This window comes from Xiphophorus hellerii, chromosome 15, assembly GCF_003331165.1.
Source record: "Xiphophorus hellerii strain 12219 chromosome 15, Xiphophorus_hellerii-4.1, whole genome shotgun sequence".
Lineage (NCBI taxonomy): Eukaryota > Metazoa > Chordata > Actinopteri > Cyprinodontiformes > Poeciliidae > Xiphophorus > Xiphophorus hellerii.
Genome location: NC_045686.1, coordinates 7,500,760 through 7,528,274, shown reverse-complemented (window position 1 = coordinate 7,528,274; position 27,515 = coordinate 7,500,760). Strand labels below are relative to the sequence as shown.

Genomic DNA, 27,515 nt, shown 5'->3' with positions numbered 1-27,515 from the left:
ATAGTATGTGGGGGCTGACAACAGCCATTAATAACACACAGAGACACTTGATCTCCGAGGGTGGCTATCAAATGTGTCTGCGAGCTATTCTGTCTGTGCTGTAACTTTGTGGAGTGCCTCATAATATGCATTTTAAAAGGCGAGTCATATTTTAGCTTGAGTACAGTGATACTTTTATGAGGTATAGTGTAGTCACTCCGGAGAAGATGACAATATTCAAATGCTTATCCTCAATTTATGAGCCATTTGGCGTGATGTGGCTGACAACTAAATCTAAGTAATTTACAAAGAGACACAAGGAGAATCACACTCTAGACTCTAGACAGATCGTCTTATGAATTAATTCCCTGCTTCACTCAATTAGATAGTGCCCTGCAATTGTCATTTGTAATTGTGCCACTAAGTATATAAAACATTGATTTGTTGCCTTTGTCCACATGCAGTGCTTTTTACAACAATTCGTACCCCTTACGCCTTCTTTTCATGTAAAATGATTTAAGGCTTTTTATAAAATAAAATATAAATAAGACATTTTCTCCAGAGGTCACCAAATTAGTCAAAATGGTTTCCTTGTACGAATAAGTGGCATCTTTAAAACTAAGAAGCACAGGAGTCAGGCTAGACTAATAGTTTGGAGGGAAGTTTACTGCTCAATTCATCATCTGAATATTGGAAATATGGCACAACTTCAAACAACCCTCGACATTACTACCCACTCACGTTGACAGGCTTTGCAAGGCGAGCATTAATTTAAAAAGCAGCCAAAAGGCCTTTTGTAAACATGGTGGAGCTGAAGAGATCCTCAGCTCAGATGGAAGAATCTCTTGACAGAACAACATTTACTCCCATGAAAATGGTATCCATTACGGAAGAGAACCACAAAGAAAGCCATTGGTGCAACCAAACCATAAGACATTTTGTTTGTAGTTTGACACAAATCACAAGTGGACATATGAGATCAAAAATGAACAATCTAAATGATATGCAAAATGCAGTGTTTGGAGTAAAACTAAAACCTTCTAAAATGGTACAAACCGATTGTGGCTTTTCTTCAACACTGTCAGGGAAGCTGGTCAGAGTGGATGGTAAGATGGAAAGCTAAATCCAGGACAGTTGTTGAATAAACATTGTAAAAGACAGCAACACCTTTAGACACCATAGGCTGAGGCAGAGGTTCACCGTGAACAGAATAAGAACTCAAAACATATCACCAGAGATACAAAGTGATACTTTACATTCAATCGTTTTCATGTGCAAGAATAGTCCTGTTAAAGTACAGACCTAAATCCAATTAAGAGTCTGTGACAAGATTTGAAAACTGATGTTCACAGACACCCTTTGTGTAATCTGACCGAGCTTGAGCTGCTTTGCAAAGTAGAATGAGCAAAGCTGTCAGTCGACAGATGTGTAAAGCTGGTAGAAACGTACCTCAAAGGACTTGCAGTTGTAATTGCAGTGAAAGGTGTTTTTACAGGAGAGCAGAGGGCTGAGTGCAAATGCATTCCAGATTCTCCAGGCTTTTATTTGTACAAATTTCTGAAAACCATGTATTTCTTTGTTTCCACATCTAAATTATGAGCTACTTTATGTTGGTCTGTCACATACAGCCTCTGTAAAATAATTTGAAGTTTGTTGGTGTAACATGACAAAATGTGAAAAGCATCAGGAAAGAGACAATCCTGGCGCATTCTAGCACCATTACAGCCACGGATTGTATCTCGACAGCCCAACTGACGCATTATTTTGACTCATCTTCATCACTGTTCTTCACTCCACTCCTCAGCGCTTGGCACTTTTCACATCCTAAATCCCTTTAAAATTGCCCCTGAGAGATTCCAACAGATAACCTCTCGCTTTCCCCTCTCTGTCAGTCGAAGGTATCTCGGGCCTCCTGTCTGGATATGTTTTTTTTTTTTTTGTCTTTTTTCTGCTGTACGACACCTGACTTTCTGAAAAGTGTGACAGCTGCGTAGCCGTGTTCCATAGCCCCGCTCCGCTTCTCGCCCGGTCCCAGTCTCAGGCTGTAATCACACAGCTTCATGCTCCAGGGCCCTGCACTGCTGATTGGAGTCTATCTGACGGCTGGCAGGAAAAACTATCGGAGGGGATAAAATATTCACACACGGCCGTTAGAAGATCCAGGGGGAAAGTCTGAAGGCATTAGCCAGAGCTCACAAACATCCACACTGACAGTGTTTCCCAAACGCTGAGCTCCCTTGACAGATTTTTTTTTCCTTGCTTAACACCTCCCAAAGTGTCATCACGAACAAAAACAGGGAGAAGCAGACATGCCCCAGAGTGGGGATCTGCAGGGATTACCTGGGGACAACTCTCGGAGGTTTAGAATCCCTTCCTACTGTCGTTCTTTTCACAACTACACTTGCATGGATCTGTTTCACACCAATTTTTCTGCGGGCCTCAGGGAGACCGAGCCGTACTCACAGTGAGGCCATTAAACTGCGCACACAGCACTTTGCTTAGAAAAAAAACGAAAAAAAAAAACGGCTGAGCTAACTTAAAGAGGTTCCACAGGAAGAAAACGAAAAAAAAAATCCTATCTCTCTCCAGTTCCCTCTCAAACTATCCTTTCTGCTCCATCCATTTTTATACCCATGACAAGTAATCATCTCTCCTATCAATCCAGCTCCTTTCATCCCTGGACTCTGAAGTTCTTTACCGAGGGAGAAACTCATTGTAATCTCATCACACAGTCTCCTGGAGAGCCGTCTACCTGAGTGTGCGGTCGAGAAATGAAAGGTGAAGATTGTAGCTGAATATGTGACAGCGGCATCAGGCTCCCCCACAGGGGGGGGAGTACAAACTGGGCAAACAGTCTCTCTCTCGTCAGAACACATCTGAAGTGTGTGTGAAAAGACAGAAGAGGCAGAATTGACCGCGGCTTTCCATCAGGGTAAAATTGAACCCATTCGGCGCTTTTGTGTGGTGTCGTGGAACACAAGGAGCAAATCAACATTTTGCAGGCTGCTGTCAGATTGGGAGTTAATGTAGGAGGGTGCAGATCGAGATTTTTTTTTTTCTTTTTCATGTTTTTGCGCTTTTGGTTTAAAAGCAATGTGGTGGCGTGGTGTAGCATTCTCTTGATAGGTCTGTAGCAGTCTGTTTGCTTGCCAAGCATGTGTAGGAGGATCAATAGAGTGTGGATTAGAAAGGCATGCATATGAGCCTTTTTCTGCTGAGAAACTCTGATTCCATTTTTTTTCTTATGGCAACCCTTAGAATCAGAGATGCTTCAAAATGGCGACAGATCAAACACAGTATTTTGCTCCATCTTTAAAATTCCTCTTTCATGCTATATGCTATCCTCTTTGTCCGCAGGTCTCATTCGACTACAGGAGCTGATCAAGGCTCCGTCACGATACAACATTCGTTTGAAGATCCGGCAGCTGCCCACAGAGACCAAGGACGCCAAGCCACTTTTGAAGGAGATGAAGAAGGCAAAGGAGTTTCATGTCATCTTTGATTGTGGACACGAGATGGCTGCCTGGATTCTGAAACAGGTGGCGTCACCTTAATGAGCTGAGATACCTTCATGGGCCTGTAGCAGAAACAAAGAGACAGACTTTTCTTTTTTGTACAACCATATGATGAGAAGTAATAGGAAAAATTGTGTTCAGCAAAACACTTGCAAATTATTCGCCCCCGAAGTTGACTATGTATGAACTGAGAGGAGCTAAATTGATGAATAAATGAGCAATTTTATCATATTATGTTCCGCATTTAATTAAAAAGTTACTTAGGAAAAAAATTTACATAATTTCCCTCGTAAAGTCAGGACTGAACACAGAAGCACATCCCTCATTCATTATGTATAAGTGCTAAAACAATAGTGTGTTCACTTTATTACGCCTCCTGTTGGATTCCTCCTCTCTACTCTGTACACCTTTACTCCCCTTGTATATAATGAGGTCCTGAAGACTGACCGCTACTAACGGATTCTCTCAATTGCACAATAAAGTTTTTTTTTAATTAGAATGTCTAACTCTGCTCACAGGCATCTTGAGTTCATTTAACTGAAGGTCGTTTTTTATGAAAGTTGCGGCGGCTCTTATCGTAGTGAAGTCTTTATTGAAGAATACTTTAACATTGCCAGTCTTCACAAACCTTCCTCTTTCACAGACGAAAACATGTCAAAGCAAACCGTATTATGTAATCTTTTGATTTTGTATCTTGAACTTGTTAGTTAAGCAGGTAAACTGAAGCAAAACTTCTTCTAGTCAACTTTGCTCTAGTTCAGTTCAGTCCTCTGTCACTGCCCAATCTGTTCCGGAAGCACGATCTGTTCTGTCAGCTCATTTTGTGCATATGCTAAACGAAATGCTACCGGGGGGGGGGGTGCTTTTTTATTCCTTTGTTCTTTGTAAATTTCACTGCAATCATGAAATAATAAATAATTTAAAGATAATAACAAGAAATGCAGTAACAAACATTAAACATTTAAACTATTTAATGGCATTTTGCTACACCACTACGACTGAAAGATTTTCTGAAAAATAATCAAGTGTATGTAGTTGTGAACAAGAATCAAACACGAGGGTAGATTGAGTAATACCTTTGTGTTTCCCATGAACACATGGGATATATAATTCTATAGTCTGATATCTCCATTATTTAATCTGATAGAAAATGTGTGTATTATGCAAATAAGACTTCTCTTGTCCTTGACGGGTCCTTCTGTGAATAAGGAACAGTCCACTCAGTCCAATACACAATTATCTACATAAAAAAACAGAACATTTTACGAAAAAATCATAACTATTTTTTTATTAGAAATTTAAAAAGTTACACTTTGTATGTCTACATTTTAGCAATAATCTGGTAGTATTTCTTTAAGCGCATGAGGGGGTTAGCTAATGGTACGGATTGTTGCACTAAAATTCATCTGTAAACAGATCATTTTACTTTAATATTGTCACATTTCAGCTAGTTAATTTTACAGTAATACCCCATTCTGAACATGCATGAATTGAAAGAAACTACTCCCTTTTAACAGGAAGAAACCTTCAGCACGGTCCAGTGTGAGAGGCCATCTGCCACAACCCGCATATATTCCAAGACATTTATTGACCATTCAGAGCTTGAAATGAGTTACAGAAGTAAAGCATGAGAGATTATTTATTTTGTATGTCTCGTGTTTCAAAATAAATATTAGGAACCAAAGCAAGTCGCATAACCACATTTTCTTACAATATGGGTGGTGAGAAATCTTTCTTTGTGTTTGCCAAAAACAAGGTGCAGCAGTTTGTAGGTACTGCATCAAGTGAGGGAACTGTGAAATAAACACATTTTTATCAGTGTAAATAACACATTTTGTGTGAAATATATCTACTTCGAACTTCTTTCTAAAGCAGATATTTCGACACTATATGTGAAAAACAAAAAGAGACAACAAGGGAAAGTTTGGTTTCTTTTGAAGCTCAATCCTGTGGAGTTGTTTACTAATAAAAATAAACACGAAGAAAAAATTATTTCTGTTTAGATGAACACAAAATGAGGCAACTGTTTCCAAAGCATTTCTGTAAACCACTCAAGTATTTTTGAGACATCTACTGTCCAGCAGTGTCTGTTAGCCTTTAATAGAAAAATTTTTTGTTTGTTTTTCTCTTTTCATCATTCTTACTGACCAGCTGTCAGCCACTATGTAGTGTTAAATAACAGCTGAATGAAAACACCTTTTAGTTGACATTGCATTCTTAGAATTAGTTTTAAATGCAAATTTACATTACAGTCTGGTTTTTGTTCTCTTGTAGGCCCTGGCCATGGGTATGATGACTGAGTACTACCATTACATTTTTACTACCCTGGTGAGTAAATTGACACTCTTCTTTGCTTTTTTTGCTGAATATTTTTGCACTTCTGGTGACACTTAGTAATATTTTTTTTCACCTTTTCCTTTTTTCTACGCACAAAAACTATCAGTTTTGTTTGTTGCAAAACTAAATTCATCCATCTGTGTATCTGATAAGAGTTTTTCTTCTCTCAGAGCAAAATTCAACTTAGATCTGTTTGTAGAGACAAAAAAAAGAGTCCAATGTGATTTTTACTGTGTGTGACTCATTTCAAAGCTTCACTGCAAAATGATAAAACTGGGTAGCTTCAGAAAGCTGAGTCACTTTCAACTGTGTTGTGACTGTCACTTAGTCTGCACTCTCTGTGCATGTTAAAATCAGTTGTGAAAGTTTAACAAAAATTGATTCTTTTTTTTTTTTTAATCCGGCACCCACCTGGCTGACCAGAAACCTGGATGTGGGAGACAAAAGCAGGTGGAAACATTTTATTTTGACTCTGGGTGCCACTGAAGTTCTCCAAAAAATCTTTGATCTTGCTACTACAAAGATTGCCCACCGCTATATTCCAGATGAAAAGCAGCACATCCCCAGTAAAGCCAGAGAACATAAGACTGAGAGCTCAGATAATAGCCCTGAACAGATGATAGTGTCATCCATTTGGTCCATTACAGCTCTAACAAACAAATGATGCACTATGTTATTTGGAAGTCCAGAAGAAAGGCTGGAACCAGAAAAAAAATGGTCTGCATCCACACATGCATGTAGAATCCTCTCTATATGTAATGAGACTGACAGCAGGTATGTCATTGAAAGAGGAAAGAGAATAGTGGTTTTGGCTGCTGAGATGGAAACTTGCCCACTTCGAAATCAGCCAGTGTTTGGCAGAAAAGTGGCCACCGCGCTGGCCTGAACTACTGTATACTGGTACCGAGCCATCCGAGTTGGTTTCGGAACAGCAAATATTGACCATGGCACCCGTGTTCCGCGTCCGTCACCTGCTGTTGCTCTTTCAACTGTGTTGTTGTGTCCCAGAGACATCTGCCTGGTTAGATGCCAGATATGCTGTATGCAGGACAATTGGGTTGTCCTTTCACATCCACATGATAAATGGCAACCCACCAAAAGACTGGCTGTAACCTTGAAATCTTGCCTTAATCAAGGCTACTGCCTCAGTATGATGAAAAATAAAACATAAAAATACCTTTAGATAAACCTTTTAGCCCTCAGTTATTAGGCCATGAGTGCCAATCAGCTCACTCCTCTTCACTATTATGATGAAAGATTTATGTAAACTTCTTTCTAGATCAAACACGATATTATGCTTTCATCATTTTTTTTTTCTTTTTTTTGCTTCCAGGACCTTTTTGCCCTCGATATGGAACCGTATCGCTACAGTGGAGTTAACATGACTGGGTTTCGCATTCTCAACACGGAAAACTCTCAGGTGTCATCAATCATCGAGAAGTGGTCAATGGAGCGGCTACAAGCCCCACCCAAACCAGACTCAGGCCTGCTGGATGGATTCATGACAGTAGGTTTAGCCTTTTTCAGCGCTTATGAGCCACGCAAAAAAACCTGCTTGTGGCCACGGAATGTTTCTGTCTCAATGACCGAATCAATCAGAAGCCATCTATAAAGTAATAGTAACACTGAAGATTTTGTGATGCAGGAAATTGTGGTTGTGAGCAATCATTAATTTCTATTGTTATGTTCTGACATATTCACTATTTATTTGAGTATAAAAAAATGGCTGGGTGTTAGTTGTCAATCACAAGGCTAGTGCTGCTGGGTTCCTGGGGTGGGAGCTGGAGCAGCATAAATGCCCTCTGCGTGAAGCTTTGGAGTTGGTGCTCCCGGGTCTAAATGCCCAGTAATGAGCCGGTGTGAATGGTAATAGCCGTTTATCTGCCCTCCTGCCTCTCACAGCACTCCTCTGGGAGCATGGCCAAAATATGACAATCTGTCAGTGTTCATGCAGGGAGAGGGAGCAAATTGGATGGAAATTATGGCCTTGGTTTTTTTAGGATGGCATCCAGAAAAACCCGGGGATAAGGTGACTTGAAAGTGAAAAAAGGGAAGGGAGCTCGTCATGGACATTCAAGGTCCCTCTCTGGGTCTGTTGTTGTAAACAGTCAATTTACTCCACCTCCCTCGCAGCACCTTCCTCTGAGACAAACACCTTTCTTTTCTCCAGCAATCCATTCTGTTTTTCTTGGCAGATTTAGAGTGTAGCATGTAGAAATCTGTGCATTGAAAGAAATCTAGTTTCATCAAAGGCTTAAGGCACCCTGTGTCTGATTTGGTACAGCTCTTAGTGTGTATCCACACAATAACAGCTTTAATTCTCTAACTTATGATCAAAAAGGAAAACACCATCAATAATATATATCTATTGATGTTTTTCACATGCTTTAATCTAACATATTGTGAGGACACTGCAGTACACGTGGTTTTTATAACGAATAAATAACATTTCCCCAGAGGAGATGCACCAGCATGTGAACCTCGAATTCAAAACAAGTAGAGGAAGGAAAATTACTCAAAAAGAGGTTCTTCTCCAGAAACAGAATTCTGTGATTTAATGTTGTTAATGTGATTCATTAGAATGTTTTTTTTTTTGTAAGTCTCGGTTCTTTCAGTATTTAGAGGAGTTGTTTCTTCAAAAACACGATCTAATTGGGTGAATTTTACGGTTCTTAGGTACCAAACACAATGAGAAATGTTTTATTGCTCTTTACAGAGCAATAAAAGAGACCTTGGACTATGCTGTTTTGTAGTTTTTTAAAATGGTATTAAAACAAAAAAATGGGAATATCAATTGGTGCAAAATTTTGGGTTGAAGGATGAGGTTTATGGTGCATTCAATTTTAACTCAAAAGACAGAATTGTCTAATTCGAAGTTGGGAGTTCAGATTAGATTTTAGTCCTATATCTTAGATGTCCTAACTTAGTAGTCAATTTGACTTTGTCTTGGTTTTGTGTTGTCTGCTTCAGTTTAAACTTAAAGTTCATAACCGTTTAATTCAAATTTAAAAACGTTAAAAAAATTCTTTTAGAATTATAATTGATGCATTAAGCTTTTGTAATCATGTGATTAAAACAAGTGATAAATATCTGTTTGTATGCATTATAAGAACAGCACAATTAAAAAGCATTTTATTAGTGTCTTTATTACCATATAAACATTTTTTCATAAAATCTTAAAAAGAAAGTATAAAAATTGATTGATTGACATCTGTTATTGATGTAACAGATTTTGGACAAAAGGACACATTGTATTAAAAAAACTAGATGTCTCAAAGATACTTATTTACATAAAAATTATGCACTTGCCATTATAGAGTTAACATACCCTCTACAGCAGTTCACATCTGAGTAGTTACTGTTTGAAGCCAAGATAATTGTTTTTAACAATGTTTTACCTGGGGCTTATCAGCTCTATGTTATAGGTAATTAGCAATTTATTTGTGTTGTAAGTGGTCAATGCCAGAATTTCTTCTATTTATCATTAAAGGGGTACTTGTGCCACAGTTTGAGAACCTTAGCTTTAAGCAGCCTTACTTAAGCTTATTCCATGACATGATTGAATGAAGATAATTGAGGATGAATTTAAAGGTAAAGTCCTTCTAAGGATACGATAAATGCATAGTAGAGGAGCATTTCTGCTGGTTTTACAAGATATATAGCTTTTACCTTTTGCGTAGCACAGTTTTCTTTATTTAGCAAGCAGATTTTCTGATATTTATGCTGGAGCACTTTGGCTGAAGAATCCAACGTTAATGGAGTCATTAAATTAAATAGAGGGTGGACTGCAGCAGCCAGCGTGTGACCCTGCGTCCCCCTGAACCTTCCTCCAGGCTTTTATTGCTTTTCCTCGATGCCTTGTTCAACGTTTGTGCTGCTCCAGCCCTGTGCTGGGCTTGGAGCTTGTTTGCACTCGTTGGCCAGGCAACAGTTGTGTAGCAATGGTTACCAAGACAACACTGAACATGTCACCTTGTGATTTCATGAGGGGATTGATTGACTGAGATTGAGGGAGGGAGGGGTGTAGAGGAAGGTGATAGAGATTGCAGGCAAAGACGGCTTTGATGAGAAGAAAGACAAAGAAGAATGGACAGGAGGTACAATGTGAGGTTTTTGCAACTGTTGAAAGTTGCACGCAATGTTTTCTCACATCACAAGGCATGTGTAAATGGGGGCCAGTGTAAAATCACAGTGACATTCAGTGCCTTTTGGGGGTGAGGCTGAGTTTCGTCTCAGGCAAACATGCATTCTGAGAAGTTCAAGCTCGCAGCCAAAGAGATGCTTTGCGCGTTGCCTCCTAAATGTGTTTGAAACAGAATGTTTCTGACATGTAGAAACATATAATAAGGAATATGGATACTAATTAGTATAATTTATTTTTTTATATACTGAATGTGTTGCTGGTCACAGGATAATTGTAGCTTAATAAAGTGAAATTATAGCTTGTGGAAAGTTGAGCTCTAAAAACAAATAGATGCACAGAGAACAATGTTATGCAAAAGGTTGAGTATCCTATTATCACTAGTTTATCTTCCATTGGTAGCACACTTCTTTTTTAACTTGATTGTTGTTGGCTGGGGTGTGGCGATGGCCTGGGAGTCTGATGAATGAGTAGGGAGGTGTAAAGGGTATGGGGGTGATTTGGTGCGATTATCTTTGAGTGGATATTCAGGTCGTGCCCGTAGTGGTGGGCCGTTGGAGTCACTGGGTCTCGGGCTTGAACTGCATGGCTGGATACAATGGTGTGGCAAAAGTGCTGCTGCACTTTTGCTTCACCAACATCCTTCCTCTGTGTGGGGCTTATAAGTGCCCTGGGGCGGTGCTTTGTGTTTGCCTGCTTTGGGTTGTTGGAGCTTTCTAGGGTTGGGCTCACCCGTCCTTTGCTGCCCTTTGGTGCTGTTACAGGACTTCCACTGTTCTCCTCATTCTAACAACAGTGCACCTCCAGGCGACAAATTTGTTCACATACACCAACTCAACACAAGCACAATTATTTCTAGTTCACCAAGCTGCAACACACAAACACACACGCCAACATGCATACAATTCCAAATGGTTGAAGGTCATACAAATACAGGTTACTAATATATCTTTGTTGCGTACCTACATTGATGTTGGATGAAGTTTTGATTTAATAAAGTCAGTCACGCAATTAGGATACCGTCTTAAGGCAACCTTTTTGTTGAGCAAGTCTGCCCAGTTGGTACATGTAGTCAACTATTCTCAATATGGGATGGTATTAGAAATGCATCTGAGGATTCCATGGATGCTGACAGTTTAGAAAAATGCCTGAGCAGTAGGAGTATTTTTATTATAAAAATGAGTCTCACCTGTCTGCATTATTATCTGCTACATATATGGGTTATGAGAGCTAATGAGTTTTACAGTGTTTGTTGAATGTAAAACTGTGAATATAAATAAACCTGCCATGCTTGAAATAATGAAAATAATGCTTCTTCTTGAGCACCGCTGTTTTGTTGCCCTGCATCAAGGTTTCTAGTTCAAAAAGTATAGGAGCTCCAGCTGTCTCTCACACCTCAAAAAAAATTAAAGTTTTCTTAAAATTGTCTTATGAGTGGGTGTGCGCAGAGCCGTCTGTTCTTAAGGTGGGCTGATTGGTTGAAATTATGTGCCATTTCTTGTCTGGTGACAGCTGTGCAATGAGCTTAAAAAAAAGATGGTTTGTAAACTGAAAATTAAATAATTTTTGATGCAGTTTCTCTTAGGGATTAGTATTTGGAACTGAACTGAACTTGAGCACCACTCAAACTGACTAGTGACAAAAGCTTGCGATTGTTTGATTGATTAAACTAATATGTCAGAGACATGTTTATTGATGGATTAATGGGAACAATACTCTTTCCACTTCAGTTTCCATTTTATTCAAAACTATTGTTTGAAGTGTTACCTTTTTCTATCACCTAGTTCTTTGGCTGTCAGCCGAGAGGCATTAATATAAGACGGTATAAAGTTATCCAACACTGAACTCTATCATGTAGTCAATCAATCAATCAAATTTTATTTGTATAGCACATTTCAGCAGCAAGGCATTTCAAAGTGCCTTACATCATTACAAACACAGAAACACAATGCAATATAGAATCAATCATTAAGTCAAGTTCCATCAATAAATTTGTAATTGATTACATTTCAAATACAATTCTAAACAGGTGGGTTTTTAGTTGAGATTTAAAAGAAGTCAGTGTTTCAGCTTTTTTACAGTTTTCTGGAAGTTTGTTCCAAATTTGTGGTGCATAGATGCTGAAAACTGCTTCTCCTCGTTTGGTTCTGGTTCTGGGGATGCAGAGCAGACCAGAACTGGAAGAGCTCTCAGGTCTTCCGGTTCTGAGAGCTTGTTTTTTCTATGGTGTAATCACCATAGAAAAAACAAGCTGATTAGAGTACATTACTTATTTATCTTCTTGGCCACACACACCCTGGACAATAGGCTGGACTTAGGCATGCACTGCGGTCTACTTGGCCATATGCTAATACTTTGCTCAGGCTAGCCTCTGCACACAGGGGGTCATTGGACTGTGACAAAAAAGTGTGTGTGTGTTGTAACTACTGCAGCAGACCTACTGATAATAGAGAGAAAACCTTGAAGGTACATATGTGCTCTGCCTCTGAGCTTTGAGAAAATTATATTTAATACAAAGAAAGGCTACATGAAATTCTATAAAGCTTACAAAGTGCTGTCCGACTAGTGTATGTCTAATATCAGTTCAAACACAGTCTAGATGCAGGAAAGTAACTGAGAGTTAATGCACAAGTAATCACAAATGGGTCAATGCTACATTAAATTGTTTATTAAAACAGTGCTTACACACATCAGCGTGCATGCATAACAGTTCTTAGAAAGAACATCAGAACTGGCTAATATTAGAACTGGCATGTCAACCCTAAAAGAAAAACACAATTTATTTGCCGCAAATAGCATGAAGCTAATGGATATATGAATATGCAGAGCTACCACCATGAAAAGAGCTTCCCATCCGAAAATAATTACTTCCTACGAATCTAATGAGATAATTTGATGGGTTGGTTTACTTTAATTTAAATTCTTTAATCCTGATTAAATGAATTAAGAACACACTTACATTTAACTAAGGAAATATGAAATTGATCATCTTTTCCTTTATGAAGCCTTAGGCATAGTTGTTTTCTACCTCTGAATAATTTTACTGATGTCTGCATTTCACTGAGCTGTAATTACCTCCACAGAGAGCTTGATGTTCTCCAGTGTCATCAACACAATTGAAATTTCTGGTGTAATAGCTCATAATAATGACTTTTATTAATAGTAAGTACACTTAGCAGGGACCTCTTTTAGCTCTTGTGGGGCTATGAGAATCATGTTAGACTTAAAAAGGCATAATGAACTGAAAACACAACAAGCAAATGGGAAAACATGTGCATCCACCAAACATTTAAAGTATTTAATTAGAATATGCAATCAAACTGGTTTAGAAAAAACAACATTGCATTTGTACCAGGATTGCATAATAAAGATAATTTATTTGGATATTTCATTATATAATATAATTCATAGGAAGCCTTTTTTTGGAAAGCTTGTACAAATTTTTCCTGTCTCTAACGGCCATTTTGTATAACTCTTTATGGCAGGGTGTCATATCCCCAGTGGGAAATAAACGGCATATAGGAGTGAACCAGAAGCCACTTTATACAGACTGTAAGCAGGTTTACCAGTATGCTATTTAGAAGCAGATAAATCCACTTATATTAATGTTCAGACAATGCACTCACCAAGACACACTCTTCATCTGTGGCTGGGGTTTGAGCTTGGTTCATTTCTTTGGGGGTTTAAATGAGGAATGGCGGGAGCAGAGGATGAAAAAGGAAGACAAATAAGGAGGAAGCAGGTTTGCTGGGATATGCTTAGGGGCATAGAGAGAGGGAGGGGGAGAAAACAGACGCGTAGCTGCATTAATAAGCACTGCTGGGAGAAGAGTGGATGATACCCACAGTGAGTGCTGGAAGAACCTGCAAGGTGGCAGCTATACACTCCAATTAGGAAGTGTTTATCATGCATGTTTAAATACATGTTTGTGCTGTCCTGCAGGTAAGCCTTAAATATGCTGAACACATGCTGAAAAATGTCTGATTCAGTTCCCAATTTGATTGTGCCCCCAAAGAGGACTTGGCTGTGGATTGTTATAGCAAACAATTGTCTGAAATCTGGCAACTGAAGACACACAAGTCCCCGGACGCTTCATTTAAGCAACATTTCAACCAAATCAGGGCCCTCAGTGAGGGTGTTGAGCCAAATTAGGCAATCCCCAGTCAGTCTAATATTGAACAGAAGATGCAGACAGTGGTTCTGTCTGAAATGAATCACTGCACAGATAAACTTTGCACAAAATAAAAATTAAGCACTTGGGAAATCTTTTTATCTGGACAAACTATTTGCAGTTTCTATCTTCCAGCTTACATAATCGTAACGTCAGAAAAAAAAAAAAAAAATCACACAGTTAATTGTACTGAGCAGGAAACTTCTCTATTCTATTTGATGCAGTGTTAAAGAGAAGCATTAGCATGAACAAGTGAGGGAAGGTGGGAGATGAAAAATATACCACAGTTTCACGTACTGCTGTAAGAAAACAGATTAAGAAATGTATCAGATGATCCAACAAAAATACTGCTTTTACTGGTGCTTTGAAAATCACATCCCTTTTTAGAGTAATATTTTCTCATTATTTATGACTATGAAATTATATATGATATTGATAGTTGTTTTAATCCTTCAGCACACATTTATAGTTAACATTGACAGACCAGCTAATGGCTAATAAACCAGGTATTAACTAGGTCTTTTTTTAAGTATTGGAATATTTTTTTAATAGATATTCAAACCATAAAAACCTGAATAAAAACCGATATCACCAAGTGATCTATTACTGAACATCATTCTTTTATAGCCCACAGCAAATTAAAGATGGCTGGATTTAATACCACAATACCATACCATAACTAGTGCATATACTATTAGCACTAAGTCATCATAATGAATAAGTATTTTCTGCTCAGCCAAAAACATATTCAGCATTCTGCTGATCACTAAACTTGAGGCAGATTTGATTTGTTTTTCAAAATAAATCTGATCTTGCTCCCAAGGATCACAGGTGAGAAGGATCGCCTTGGGGCCCAACACCACCACTGGGAGTTGTAGTCAGTGAAATATTGCACACATATATTTTGAGGTCTCTTAAGTGTTTTGCCTTTTAGGAGCCAGAGCCTAGCAAGCTAGATGAGGCAATTTATAAGCTATGCTTTCTGCTTTGGTAGCTAGCCTGCAGTAGGCTGTTTATTTTGCTTACAGACTTGGTAAGGCTTAATTTATGCCCTACAGTCCACTCTATCATGGCTTTGCAAATCCTGTCAAATATAAATTTTGTCATCAGTATCGACTCACTATGGCTGCTATGACTCTCCACAGACATTTGCAGAAATCTGTGGATTTTTGTGACTGAAATATCAATGTCCCTGTCGATGAACACAGTCAAAGTGTGGTGCTAATTAATCGGCAGATAAGGACAAGGATTATAGTTACAACAAATTGTAAACAAGTTAATTGTAGTTTCATTTAAGAGACAGTTCTTGGCAAGTTGCTGTTTTGTTTTCAGAGTGACTTAAAATAACACGGGGCTTTAATGATGTATTTGCTACGTTAAAGATGGAGCGAACAAAATGAGTTCTGCACAGGTTCACAGGTTGATTGCGTCAATCACAGCAGTGTGATCAGCCTCCCTCTGATCCCACTTGGCAGTGAGAAGAGGCTTTTAAAGACAGCGACTAGGGACAGCAGACACTCGATGCCCTGTGCCGGGCATCACCAGCTGGGCTTGGCACAGCATCAACATTATTAGCACCACTGCTGTCTTGGTCCATAGAAGCTATTTGTGAGTGGGTGAAAACAGACGTGGGGGAGAAAATTAATTTATAATGCAGATTTGTCATCCTTTTTCTTTTTGCTTCGTTTTTACTTCATTGCAGATTACTGCAGTGGTTCATCCATTTTTTTTTCTTTTTTTGGCATTGCAGTCAAATCTCCTAATATTAAACATGGAAAAGAAAAATAATTCAGTGTAACAGAAATAGTTCAAAAAGACAGGACAAAGTCAAACAGATTCTCAAACAGTAATATCTAGAATATATGGATGCCTACCCACATGTTCATGAAGACCACACATTCCTCGACAGTAATGAAAGCAAGAACCTGCTGATGTTATATAGCAATAAAAGCCTTTGCATTCAGGGACTACAACCATCATCAGATCAGTATTGTACAATCATCCCCTGGAGGTTAATGGTGCCGGCAGTAGGAGATGAGTGTTATATGTTCACCCTTGGACTTGGGGATATTGGATGGCCTTAGGAACATGTGGCATGTTATTATCGTTTCCAGGGTTGATAGACTGACCCTTATCATTTAGATTTAGGTTAGGAGCTTAAAGCACATATCTGTGGTAGACATTTAATTATAGAATAATGGTTAAAAGAAAGAATACCCTTGTAATTGTAGAGAGAATTAAGAAGCTGGCCATTACAAGTTTCTAAGATTATTTAAATCTAATCAAAGTGTATGAAACAAGCCATATTTTTTTTAAACAAACATGAAGCCATAATGTAGAGGTTATCAAAAATGATGTATTCCCCAGCAACACTAGATGTGCCCAAGATACATGGTACTCTTAATTAAATTAAGTTTTAATAAGACATAGATTAAACTTGCAAAGTCTTTTGAAGCAGGTAAAACTAGAAACATAAAGCTGCAATAACAAATGGGATTTTTATAGGAGGGTCAACCCACTTCATAGTGCATTACAGCAACTGAATTTGGGTTCAGAACTATAACAAATAAGAGTTGTAGCTAGGTTTTTGCAAAACTAAGAATGCGCAAGTATACATATTCTTTAGTTTCTAAATATAATTTACAGGTCACAAACTGTTTTATAAGATGTGTAATAAGTCTAGATTATTCCAGTCATGGTTGACTAGAACAAAGATTGTATTTATAGTAGTTAACGATAACTCTGAGTTGGTCCAAATGGCAAAAAACCCAAACAAACGACAACAAAATTTTCACTTTTACCAAATTTTAACAAGAATGACAAAATATTTCTACATACTTGAATTAACAACAGAGAACATTGGGAAAGAAAAATAAGGAAGAAACTCCTATTGATTCACCTTTAATTGCTGTTGTAGTCTGATATGAGACTATGGCGTCATGTCTTTTTGGGAACTATATTTTGGTCCACAGGAAGTGTAGCTCCCTCCTGTCTGGTCCTGCCAAAAGGAAATGTCTAGAAACACAGCTGTTTGACCTGGAAGGTCACCGTCTTTGCTCTGCCTCATGTTGCACTGGTCCCCTCTTTTGGACATCTCAACCAAATTATAAGCAATTCAAAAGACTGTCTTGCAGAAAGAGTTTGACTCGGTTGGGCCCCATTTCTTGTTTTTGTGTGTTGACTAGTCACTCAGTCATGGCCTATCTCTCTGGCTCTCTGTCCCATTCATCACTTTTGCGCCACTGACTCACTTCTCAGAAGCACACAATCGTCAGAGAGTTATTGTGAAATGTCTGCATAGATAACTGTTAGGAAAGTAATGTTTTTCAAAACATTGTGTTTACTTTTTCAGAGAGTAAGCCATTTCTTAATATACATAAGTCTCACCATCTAGAACAGTAGGCCTAAGGTCTGAGACAGGCACTCCATCTTTCAGGGAAAATAGACGATTTCGTGAAGCTTAATAGTGTTGAGGTTCGCAGGAAACCTTTTTAAATGTAATGTGGATCTGAAATGTACAAAATATTTTATACATTGTAGAATGATGAAGACTGCTTTAGGACAATCTTATGAGCTCAGTCTGTGGAAATAACAGATGATGTAGTGAAATGTTTACAACTGTGTAAGCTTCAGTATGCTCGAGGTCAGGTGTTGTTCATTTCTTGATGATACAGCAAATTAATTAAAAACTGATGACCTTTTTGTTAAGTGACACTGCAAAGCTAAGAAGCAGGTCCAAACGTCATTGTTATTCACAACTAATAGTTAGTTAGGCTGTACTCTTACAGCCTTTACAAATCAGTACCATCATATGTTCCCTGCCACACAAAATGCTTAGAAGTGGTGTAGTCTTATGCAATGCTACTGCAAGAAAGTGCTGTGAGTTTAAATATACCTGAAAATATGGGGGGGTTATATATATATTTTTATTTTGTTGTAAAACACTTAAATATTTTAATATAAACAGAATAATTGAAGCAAAATGTTTTTGAAGATATATTGTGCCCTTATTTAGTTTCTGTGTTGAAAATTTTCTTAACGTGGGCTTGAAATCATATTGAGAATTTTCCCGTCCAAACTCTAGTAAAATTTTCAGTCTTTGGCTGAAACTCTGATGTAATTAAGACTGCCTATAATGTTTACTCAAGGAATTAGGTTGGGACTCCCTCCACAGATCCCACACTCCTCCCCCACTGTCTTCTCTGTTGCCTCCTGTTCTCTGGCCACGAGAGCTCACCAGATGGCAAGTGAGATTCAAAGAACTGTTTAGCCATTCAGCAGACCCTCCTTTCCTATTTCACCACTTTGTAGAGTTTATCTCCTACTCCTCCTTATAAGAAATGATGGGTTTAAAACCTATGTGACTCACCATTTCATCACAGGCGACATCATGGCCTGTTTATTGCCAAGGGAAGATCAAATCTGCAAAAGTCTTTCGAGCTACATTTGTCTGAAGATTGATTGGAAACGATGACGGGCTATCATGTAAAATGGCTACTTAATCAGATGTATGTTGGCTAGGGTGGCATTTATTGGAGAGGACGCTGAACCGGACTGCGCTGCCAGCTGCATGCTGCTGCCTGAGGGGTCATGTGGGACACCACAGCTCTGAGCAATCACAGCCTCTTTTGTCAGACCTAATAAAATAGTTAGGCACTGCAATGTATTTGATGTTTGTTGTGTGCAATCACAGTTTGAGATATTTTTAACCATGCAGCCGAGTGGCTTGGCTCGAGGGACAGCTGAAGCAGTCTGTCACTTAGTCTACCACATTGTGGTTGTAAATAAAATGAATTTGCATATGCGGACACCACAGCATTAAATGTATTGATTACCCCAATTACCTGATTTTTCTTTAGGGCATGGCAAATTCAAACTAAATCAAAGCTTCATAAAAGTTCAAACTCAGACAAAAGAAGGAGGAAAACCATTCAAACTCAGAACCTAGATAGTTTATTTGTGTCTGTCAGTGTTGCCATACTATCAAGTGCTGCAGAAGCCTGTTAATCACCCAGTTAATTCTACCCAGGTAGAAGGGAAACACCTAAAGCATTCAGGGCAGTGTTCCCTTGGGACCAGGACTGAGAAACACTGCTGTGTGAATAGTTTTCTCCCAATTTCAAGGTCTGTTATAGAAGTTAACACTATTTGTTCTTCTTTAATAAAATGTCAGCACAATTTTTGACAGCAAAGCAAGAAGGGAACGGGGTTTGGGAAGGACTATTCCAAATTACTTGATTCTTTCTGGGCTGCAGTGTTGTTGTTGGTGGATAGAGGTTTCAATTTCCTGCTGTGTTTGGGGTTTCCTTCTTGCAGTCAGTGGGGGTCAAAATTATACTGTATGAGTTCGATGGTGTTGGGTTGGAGCTCTGCGGGACGGGGTCAGCCAGCAGCGACTCCTGAAACTCTTCAGGGTTTCTAATAAGGGCTGCCTCCAAATCTGGCGAGGGTCCCTTGAAACCCCACCTCCACAACTTAACTAAAGACAACCTCTGCCTCCACTTCTGTAAACACATGCATACAAGAACATGCTGACACCAGGCACATGCATAATATCGATGAATGGATGCACACACGACACATTTACATGCATACAATTATTTGCAGAGACTACTTCCTGGCTTTTCTCTTATTACTCTTTTTTGTTTTTTGTTACTGCTATCGTTATGACTTCTCAAGCTCCATCAGCCATCTTTATCCAATTTTATTCTTGTGGCCTGTCCACCTCTTTGCCTGAATCAGATACAATCTAGTGAACCACTGAGTCACTTCAGTAAATTTAATTATATAACAGAATTAATATTCCACTTTCTCATTTTGCATAGCAAAAATTACTAATGCTGCAAAGCAACGAGTACTGCCATGTTTTTCTAAGCTGCAGGGCAGCACACACACACATGCACACACACCCCAATATGAACAACCAGTGATCAAAGAAGTTATTCTCCGACAAAAAGGTCATTTCAGTAAAGTTGGAGCACATTTCTATAATCAAAATTGAGGTTTTACTGCTCACTTAGTTTTTGTTGACGGTACTGTATTACTCAGTCAATCTACAGTATGTGTGCGTACATCTAAGAGCTTTTTCTCCCACTGGACCTATTAAAGCTAAAAAAAAATCTGCTCTATGGTCTTTTATCCCTCATTAAAAAGAGGTTAAATCTAGAGTGAAGCCATACATGAGCTGCCAAATAAATCCATCTACTATCCTGATGAATCTATAACCAAGAAGTGTCAAAATCTTTATTAAATGTAGCTGAACTCCTCTGGTGCCGCAGCATGTGGAAGTGGCAGTATAAGAACATTTACATTTCTACACAGAAAGAAAAGTGAAGGAGGAACGACAAATCCTGCCATTTATCCCCCACTTTGAGCAATGCTGGCGCACAGTTCTGTGAAATACTGTGGAGAGCAGCTGGCGAAGGCAGAGAATCAACAAAAGGGATGTAAGGCTGATGGGAGGAGGAACCCCAGCAGAACACATTGAGCAAAGAGGCAAAGATAGACAGAGTTGGAAAAGTCAGGAAGGAAGAGAGTGAGAGGAAGAGAGAGAAGGAGAGAGAAAAATGGCTGAATCTCACTCCAGGGCTTTTTTTTTCCACTGAAGTGATCTGACACCGCCTGTTCTCCATTTTCCACTAGGAGACCTAAGACAGATATAAAATGACCCATAAATCACATATGTCTCATCTCAGTGTTTTTCAGCCTTCGTTTTTTCATTGTCCTTCTTAGACTTTGTCAATGCAGACTCAGTTTTCTTATTCAAGGTCTTTGGCACCAAATTTATGGCAGCAATCCAAGTCTGTGCAGACTTTTCAGACACAAAAAAAGAAAGCAAAGATCATTTCAAAATAATCACATTAAATACCATAAAAACAGCTTTTTCTAAATCAGTTTATGGTATTTTGGAAAGGATAAACCTGAGTCATATCAGCATCATTTTATGACAATCAGTGTTTTCACCAACAGAAACAGCATCCTTAAAACACCCCCAGTATTTAATTTCAGATTTTATTTGCTCAGTATAAACTGATATATGAGAGCCTTATACTCAATAGCTCATTTATAAGCAGTAAAATCAACATGGCTATTACTGGATTTTTTGCTATGGTTTTAATTACTCTGCAAGGGTAATGACTCCACATACATAATATTTATTATATAATTGCAATGTTACAGCTTCTTTGCTCATTTTGCTGCCTCAGACTGATACGCCTCCACCATTATGTGATAAATACATTCTAAGGTTGTGGATAAATTTATTTTGTTGTATCTAGTACTTATCAGAAATAGCGATAGCGGTGTCTATTAGCATAAATATTGTTTTATTTGTTTATGCAAGACAAAAAAAAAAACAGCAGGGGAAGTATCATCTATGTAATTGCTGAAATATATCAACAGCTTATCCCTAAACAGTTTTTTTATAAGTTCACTGAATAAAACAAACGCTATCCAAAGCAACCACAGATGGAAAAGTAATATTGAGTGATGCTGTAGTCTTAAAATTAAATGCATCTGTAATTCATTCTAAGTGTGATATTAGTTCAGTTGCTGTCAGGCAAAAACTTTTATGAAGGCTTTTCATCTAAGGCCCATTTAAATTGTTTATTTGATTACAAACCCAACACAGCAGAACGCACCACAAACTGCATGAGTTTGGGGTTTTGTAAACCATGGCACATTATTCTGTAAATTATTCTACATAAATTGTACATCCACAACAAGAAGAAAAATATGTTTAACTGGATCAAAAGCATGTGCCAAGATTCACACAAAGTAAATATCTAAGCAATAAAAAATTACAGTAACAATAATAAACATGGCTAAAAATGATAGATCAGTAAAAGCTGCTTTAAGATGCTAAATTAAAAAATAAATATTCTAATAATTTTCAAAATATAAAATGGATAATGTGCCCAAAGCTGTTCTGTTTAATTACATAAAAATATTTCAATGATTATTTAAAAATACTTAAGAAATCAAACCTTAAATATAGCTAATGGGGAAGAAGAACAACAACTACTGTACTGCACATTATGGATGCCTTTGCTTTCATAGTGGTTTCTGATGACAGATGGCACTTGCATGCACTGGAACCCAGTTGATTCAAAGGGTTAAATAAAATCAAAAGTTTGTCATTAAATTTCCAGAAAATATTTGTAATCACCTACTAATCTGAAAAAGGGTCATTTTATTAAGCGATTTTTAAGCTATAAGGAAACAGGAGTGACTGTGCAATAAATAACTAAGTTTTTTGTAATTTTATTCAGCTAAAACGTGTTTTGAAGAGGAAATGAAATGATCAGTGTTTGCAGCATGGTATTTGATTGTCCTCATGTGGGAAGCCTAAGGAGGATCTTTTGCTGTATATCAGTTTATTATAATGATTTTTTTAAATGTTTAAAACAATATTTGAGAAAAAAAATACTGATTAGGCATTGTGTAAAAGAAGGGACACTTAAGCATTTAACCCAAACACGTTTTGGATCACGCTCCCTGAGTGATTCTCTGTGGTGTTACATTTTGAGGCACTTTTGCTTTGGCTTGACTTGTCGGACCCAGTGGCGACGCTCCATCATCCCAACAGTTCATTCTCTGTTTCAGTCTGACTTATACATGTTGAGATGAGGGTGCTGTCGCAGCCATACCGTCTGTTTACGCACTCTTTGTTTATCCTGCAGTTGACGCTAGAGCAGTTATTTACGACTCTGGCTGTACGTCTATCGCCATCATGCTGAATGAATAAGGGCGCAATCAGACACCTCCCTAAGCTGTATTTCATCTCATCCTTGTTATTGCAGATAATAACGTAACAGCTGGCTTCTGATTTGCCTTTGGACAGACAGATATTGGTCTTTGTGGTTTTATCAAACAAATCAGTATTAGCCAAATGAATATATTTCTTCAAAATTGTCACTCCTGGTAATGAGATTGGGGACATAATAAATCTTCATCCTCGCCGAGTTCACTTTAATTTATTAACTTTACTTCCAATTACCTTCCTGGTCAGCAGTGATAAAGTCTAGATATTTCTCACTGGTGTCCATTATGAGCAGACTTTAACCTTGGCATGTTACTAATAAAATGTCTGGCCACATTTTTTGCACTCATGATAAATACATAAATGTAAGAGGACATTAAATAATATCACTCTGTAAAAACGGTAGAATCCTTCTAGAGTTTAAGTGAAAAAAATGTGGGGATAAAAATCCTCTATGAATAAATAAGCAAATGTTCTAGTGTCAATTTTTTGAACCACCATCAATTCTTTAAAAAAAATAGTATAATATACTTTGAAATCTTATAGAAAAAAACTACATAAATGCTCTTTATGTAGCATTTATGTACATAAATGCTACATAAATACACTAATACACTAATTGTGCCTACAGTTGTTTTATTGTTTATATATTTATATATATATATATATATATATATATATATATATAGCTTTCTTGGCATGGCACATTTCACCACTGAGTAAATGCACTTGTATTAAAGATTTGATTTTTCAAAAATAGTTAGTGTGAGATTATGCTATTCTAATAAAAGCTGAATTCATTTGAAGGCTTTTAACATACCGTTGCCAGGGGTGAAAATAAATGTGTGTGCAGCTTCCTTTAAACGTTTGCTGAAATATTTTGCCTCCTGAACATAAAAAAAAAAGACATTATTTTTCACTGCAATACTTTTACTGTGCGCTCGATGAAGCAGCACAAATCCATACAAACTCCGGAATGAAATGAATAATTACCTCCCTCTTCAATCAAATCATCAAACCCCATGGGTCCGTATGTGATCTGAGGGTAGAGCGACTTCAGTTCCACTAAAACAAAGACTTTCTCTCTCTCCCGCTGACACTGTGACTCTGTTGCTGATGGCAGCGCTGCTAGGATTTTTGTTGCGTTTTATTTTCTGTGGTAAACGCCTCGGCTTGCCAGTTCATGTGTTGCTGTAGCTTGCCTGTGCCTTGTAGCTGCAGCCTGGTGATGCATGGTGAATAATAGGCTCATGCTAATTACATTAACATTAATCATATGTATATGATATGTATGAACAGTGGAATTCCATTACACATCAGTGCCAGCAGTACAGGCCCCACCACCGGGCCAGGTATTTGAGTGTGTTTGTTTATTTATTATGTAGAGGAAAGCCTGGAAGAGGACAGCTGTCTGGAAGGAGGTGAGAGGAGAGAGGGAGATGTCGCTTTTCAGGATGCTGCATTATCATATGGAAATGTGCGCAGATGGAGAAGTGGTGTGAATACTTATGCTGCAGAAATGAATATATCTGTGTAAACACGCAACACACACAGACACTGGCATAGAAGAGCTTCCTGTAGTAGAGAGGGGCTCACCTGTTCTAAATGAGGAAACGGCAAGCAATAACAACAAATGAGGTACGCCGATGGGAAGCTTGCAAGTTGGGGGTTCGTCACTGTGTCTTGGAGTGATCATGTTTTTTTCAAGCGTTTGCACGGTGCATACACATCTTGCTAATTGGTTTTTGCACGTGAGTATTTGCATGCTTCTCACGTATTGCTTTTATGAGAGGGAGAAAATGCAAAGAAGAACAAAGGAATAAGGGGAAAGAGGGAAAGTGAGTTGTTACAGGAAGGAAATGACTTCAGGACTGGTATATTTACTGAGCCAAGAGAGGTTTTGCAATTCCAGATGGCAGGGACTCGAGGAGGATGTCGAAAGGTGGGGAGAGACAGAGGAGACGAGGATGCAAAGGTTCTGGGTATCTTCTTTGAGACCTTTTCCCTTTTCTGAGTATCCCGAAGGTGCAAAATTGATTCCACTTAAAGCACTTAAAATGCCCCAGAGGATCTTTGCTTGGCTCTGTAATAAATATCAAGATAGCTCTTGAATTGTTTTTAAATTGAATGCAATCTGCCAAAGCGGTGAGCCATCATTTCATCTTTTTTTCTCCCTTGATCTTCGCTTCCACTTGATGCCAGCCTCTTTTTGTTTCCAGCAAATAGGGATTTGCAAGCGATTGTTCGGCTCCAAAGTGGGAAAAAAAGATCCCTGCCTTAAAAATAATTGGAAACCGACGCTCAAATTTGATGTATCACAGCCATGTAAAGTTAAAAGATGGGGGGATAGAACAATTTCTAGGAAGAGAGAAGTCAGAATGAGTAGGAGAAAATAAAAGACTGAATTAAATTGGTCAAACAAAGAGGCCCGTGGTGGAATCGGTGGATTATTTTGGCAAACACAGTTGCTTTCAGATCTGTATTTATACTGTGGCACAGCCAATATTCCGTCTGCAAATAAAAGGATGCATCTGATCAATTTTTATGTGAACGTAAACAAAGCCCTGTCTTCTACAGTGCACAGATAAAACATTTTTACACTGCTGCTAACAAACTGTTGTGGTTGCACTTTATGAGCCATTTCCAGAGTGCTTTTAAACATATGACTCCTCGCAAAGTTCCTAACGGAAGTTCCTCAATCTTTCTTTTTTTTTATTATTTTTTTTATGGGTATGCTTAGATTCATTTCATGCCATCTATTCAAACAGTGCATTAGTGTCATTATGAGAGGGATTACTTGTAATGATCTTCATCTCCAATCAGCCAATACATTTTACTGGGAAATGTGAATCTTTTTTTTAGCTGTTGTCTTTAGCTAGTTTTTATCCTGTTTTAGTTTATTTTTTCATTTTGTACAAAAAGTGTTAGCAACTCAAATGACTAACAAGAGACTATACAATATATTCAGAAATGTTAAGCACATTTTTATCATATTAAATTAGAAAATGTATGTTACATTAATTAGTCTGATCACTAAATTATCTTTCTAGCATAATGTAGGTCTCTTTACATTCTTATTTTTATACCACCTCTGACCTTTTAAGCAGAGACACTACACTTTAGCTCCACTGGATGCAGTAGGGGTGTTTATGCATCGTACGTATGCATAAACTTCGTCTCACAGATTGGGATCAATCCTTTTGGCAGTCTGCCGAATAGATTTTTGGTACCAGACTGCTACTGTCAAGAATACATTCTGCCTTTAAAAATATTCAGTAAAGCCAAGATGATAATACATTTGGATTGTAATGATATATGCATTTGTACTGATGTCACCCGGGGGTACATGCTGTCAGATGATGAATAAATTAGCTACACCCCCCCCATCCAGGAGAGGAGGAAAGGAGTAGATGAAGATGCCATCCAAAGCTGTCCACAGTGACAACCTGCACAAGGCTGAACACTCAGAAGCTTGTTTTTAATCATCAGTGCACAAAAGTTTCAGGCAGAAGCAGCTGGGAGCAAGCAGAGGGTACGGCAAGCTCCCGCATCATATATTATTGCGGTTTGAAACACCCAATATTCTCCAAAGGTGTGTTTGATGTGTTCTGTGAAACTGGAATCTCCAGATTCCAAGTCAGAAAAGTCCAAATAGAATGTCGACTGAAGTCAAAATTTTGACACAGGATGTTGGAAGTCCTGAAGACACTTGCTGTACAGTTCAATATCCAGCATGGCTGCCACACATGTGAAATGTTGTCAGAATTCCAGAAATTCAATTTGCACTTTTAATTGTTTGTACCAACATAACCCAGAAGCATGTGATATATTTTGCTTTAGCATGTTATTTTATTGTTCAAACCTTTACAATAGATAGAGATCTTCTCTATCTTTTTATTTTGTTAGCATCGATTAACATTGCAACAAATAAATCCCATTGCAAAGAAGATTGGTGAGAAAACAGACCTCCCATTTTCCAATGTGGTTGTGAGGTTCTGTTTTGTGAGCCTTTATTATGGAGTCATCAGTGAACCAGGAACTTTAGTGGAAATAAATCATGCCTAAATAAAATATGTTGGCGCATGTTTTCTTTCAGACTTAAATGATTATTTTGACGTTTAGACTTCTATTAGCCTCTTGCAGTCTGCTTTTGAGGTAAGGTTGCTCTTCAACAGTCAAAGAGCACATCAGACGGAAAGTTTGGTATTTAATTGAGGCAATTATGCAAATACACGTTAGTAATGTTGAATAACAAAGTTTCCATCATGGCAACTTAAAATACTTGTCCTCATTTAAACCTTTCTTTTTGAGATTATTTTGAAATGCTATGATTGATGCATGTACTTGTTTTTATGTAGGTTTCAAAAACACAAACTTTTATAGGATGTCTTCATTTTTCACGGCGGTATATATACTGTACAGTATATGTACTGAGCAAACAACACCTGAACAACATCAGTACTGTTCACCCTATACCATAGTGGTTTCATTGTTATGATTTAGTGATTTGCATCAATTATTTGCCCCATAACTAGTTTTTATGCTATTTTTGTAGAATAATAAAAACAGCATTAAAATACAGCAAAGGTCTCATCCAAGTCAGCAGAAAAT

The 27,515-nt window shown here is 38.0% G+C and overlaps 1 protein-coding gene across 2 annotated transcripts in view; it reads left to right on the top strand.

The window, feature by feature from the left end:
* The window catches only part of LOC116734130 (glutamate receptor ionotropic, kainate 2-like), an 85,201-nt gene that overhangs the window by 29,382 nt on the left and 28,304 nt on the right, over positions 1–27,515 (top strand). For both annotated transcript variants that reach the window (XM_032585306.1, XM_032585307.1), the window contains exons 4-6: positions 3,337–3,518; positions 5,769–5,822; positions 7,165–7,338. In XM_032585306.1, coding sequence (XP_032441197.1) covers positions 3,337–3,518; positions 5,769–5,822; positions 7,165–7,338 — 410 coding nt within the window. The remainder of the gene's footprint in view (positions 1–3,336; positions 3,519–5,768; positions 5,823–7,164; positions 7,339–27,515) is intronic.